Raw genomic sequence first — 2,440 nt, forward strand, 5'->3', positions numbered from 1 at the left:
CCCTCCCTGGCAATTTATAAGGACAAAGCCTTCGGCTGCTACGAGGCGGTCCTTCAGGCTGGCTTACGCTTCCCTCTCCATCCGGCCGTGGAGAGGATACTGGATGGATACCAACTTGGTATTTGGCAACTTGTCCCGAATTCATGGATAAATATCATCGGGTACGTTGCGGCATCAGAAATGCTGGAGGTGGATCCCAACTTTGAGGCATTCGCCCAAATGCACTATCTCAGCCGAGCGCCTGCCAAGGGTGGCGAAGGCTGGTACACCTTGACCACCTGCAAGGGGTACATGATGGCAGTCGGCAAAGAAAACAAATGGAAGGACTGGAGAACTAAGTTCTACATTTTCCATTCCCTTGAAAGCCGACTGAACCAAAAATACAATTGGTGGAACAAGGATCCGCCCCTTCTGGCTGGCAAGAGTGCCTTGCCCCCTCTCCCTAGGCGGGCCTAGGAGGAAATTTTTGACCGGGGTCTGTTTGCAGTGTCTGTTCGGAAAATCGAGCATGGGGAGAAAATAGTCGTCCCCTAGAGCTACATTCCCCTTTACAAGTGGCTAGAAGATGGGGTGTTCTTCGCCGCTTGTGGTCTAAGTTCTGAGATGGCGAGAGGTAGTCGGTCGTCTGTCTTTAAGTAAACTTAAAATTGTTTCTACTGTATGCTTAATAAGCCTAACTCCCTCTTTTTGGTGCAGACAAAGCAATGGAAAAGCTCTCGGCAACAAAGAAGCCGTCTGCCGTCTCTGCAGCAAAGTACCGCATCAACGTCCTTAACAGGGCGAATGACAAGCAGAAAGCAGCCGGAACTCCCAAGGTAGATGTTTATGATACTTGGAATATTTTTCAACAAAGGTTAAATTTTGTCCGCCTGCTTTTCTGACGCCTTTCTTTTCGTCCAAATAGAGTGGTTCTGTTAGGCCTTCTCCCTCCAAACAATCCCAACTCAAAATTCAAAAAATTGGGGCGGGTGATGTGAGTGCATCCGGCAAAAACCGGAAACACATTGCTTAAAATTCCAAGAGAGGGGACGACTCTACTCTCGAAGCTGGCAGGGAGGTCAGCAAACCGGATGCTACTTAGGCATCAAAGGGTGGCTTTAAGCAACCCATCACTGATGTCGGCTCAACAGGAGAGAAGAGATGTCAGGGGAAGGAGAAGGAGGAGGAGGCCCAGCCAGACGGTATGGGCCGCATCTTTATTAAACTTCAATGCTTAATGTTGCTTCTTGGAATTTGACTAACTTATCATTTTGCAGCCCCCCCACAAAGGCCGACCGTCGTCTAGATGGCCAAGGAGATGCTACGGTCGCTTGATCCTGAGGACAGGGCGTCCGTAAGAGGAGTCGGCACCCTTAACTTGGACGCCATCTTGGGGAACCTCTGCGAGGTAAAAGAGTTGGCTAAATTTTCCATAATATTTAACACATATCCGACTGGTTTTGACCATTCGGTCTTTTCTTTTTTCTAGGCCATGCTGTGCGTCCAAGGGCTCAAACGACCAATCCAGGATAAATCAAAAGAGGTAACAACCGCTAAAGCTCGGGCCGAGTCCGCCTTAGACCGAGCTCAATTTGAAATTGATCAAAATGAGCTTCTGACCCTTGATATGATGTATTCCCAAGCGGACGCCAACTTGCAGGTGAAGAAGGATCTGGATTCGGCCCGCTCCAAAGTCAATGAACTTAAGGTCGAGGTTAAAGACCTTAAGGAAAAACTTGAGCCTCTTCAAGAGGTCAAGAATGAGGCCGAGAGGGCCAAGGAGCAGGTGAGCCGCCTAGAGGGGCGCCTGGCAAACCAGGAGTAGCAGCTGAAGGCCAAGTTTGAGTGCCGGGTTGAGGAGGAGAAATAGGCCAAGACTACGAATCCATCATGCGGGCGACATGGGAGACGGTGCAGCCGGGTGCTGATTTTGGCATCTGGAAATCCAAGTTTGATCAGGCAAACGAGGATTACAATGCTGAACTCCTTCGCCGGGCAAAAGAGGAGGATGCGGATGGTGAAGAGGCCGACTCCTCTTCAGGCTCCTCCAGGGATGAAGACGGGGAAGAGGATGGTGATGACAATGAAGAGCAGCCGACAACTGATGATGCTGCTGCCAATGCTGGCAATATCTCTGCCCCTTAAAGCTTTTAGTAGTTATGTATGCGGCCAAATGGCCATTAATTTCATCTTCCGGCCTGCGTGCCGAGTATCCATGTATCTTTACCGACTGAGGGGTCGGGTGATTTGACAATTCCCCTGGCTTTGCCAACTAACAATCTTACCCAATCGTCTGATGGCGATTGGGCCTTTTTAGTTTAAAATCATTCGGCCATTGGCTGAAGTTATTCATATTGCTGTTCTTTAAATTTTTTCATTGCATGTTTTTTGGGTAAGTATTATAACCTATGTAGCATGCGATTGTTCTTGCCCCTGGACGGATGCCGAGTGGTTTCGGTTG

At 49.1% G+C, this 2,440-nt stretch overlaps 1 protein-coding gene across 1 annotated transcript; it reads left to right on the forward strand.

The window, feature by feature from the left end:
• The first annotated feature begins 603 nt into the window (after positions 1–603).
• Positions 604–2,124, forward strand: LOC110704134. Its single transcript, XM_021881914.1, has 4 exons — positions 604–613; positions 697–815; positions 1,469–1,765; positions 1,939–2,124. The coding sequence occupies exons 1-4, from the start codon at positions 604–606 to the stop codon at positions 2,122–2,124; spliced, it is 612 nt and encodes a 203-aa protein (XP_021737606.1).
• The last annotated feature ends 316 nt before the right edge of the window (positions 2,125–2,440 follow it).

Source organism: Chenopodium quinoa, unplaced genomic scaffold (assembly GCF_001683475.1).
Source record: "Chenopodium quinoa cultivar QQ74 unplaced genomic scaffold, ASM168347v1, whole genome shotgun sequence".
NCBI lineage: Eukaryota > Viridiplantae > Streptophyta > Magnoliopsida > Caryophyllales > Amaranthaceae > Chenopodium > Chenopodium quinoa.

Excerpts from the sequence above, each read along its gene's own strand:
- LOC110704134 (XM_021881914.1), top strand. Across the intron at positions 816-1,468 it reads AAGCAGCCGGAACTCCCAAG|GCCATGCTGTGCGTCCAAGG; the intron begins GTAGATGTTTAT and ends TCTTTTTTCTAG. Across the intron at positions 1,766-1,938 it reads CCGAGAGGGCCAAGGAGCAG|GCAAACGAGGATTACAATGC; the intron begins GTGAGCCGCCTA and ends AAGTTTGATCAG.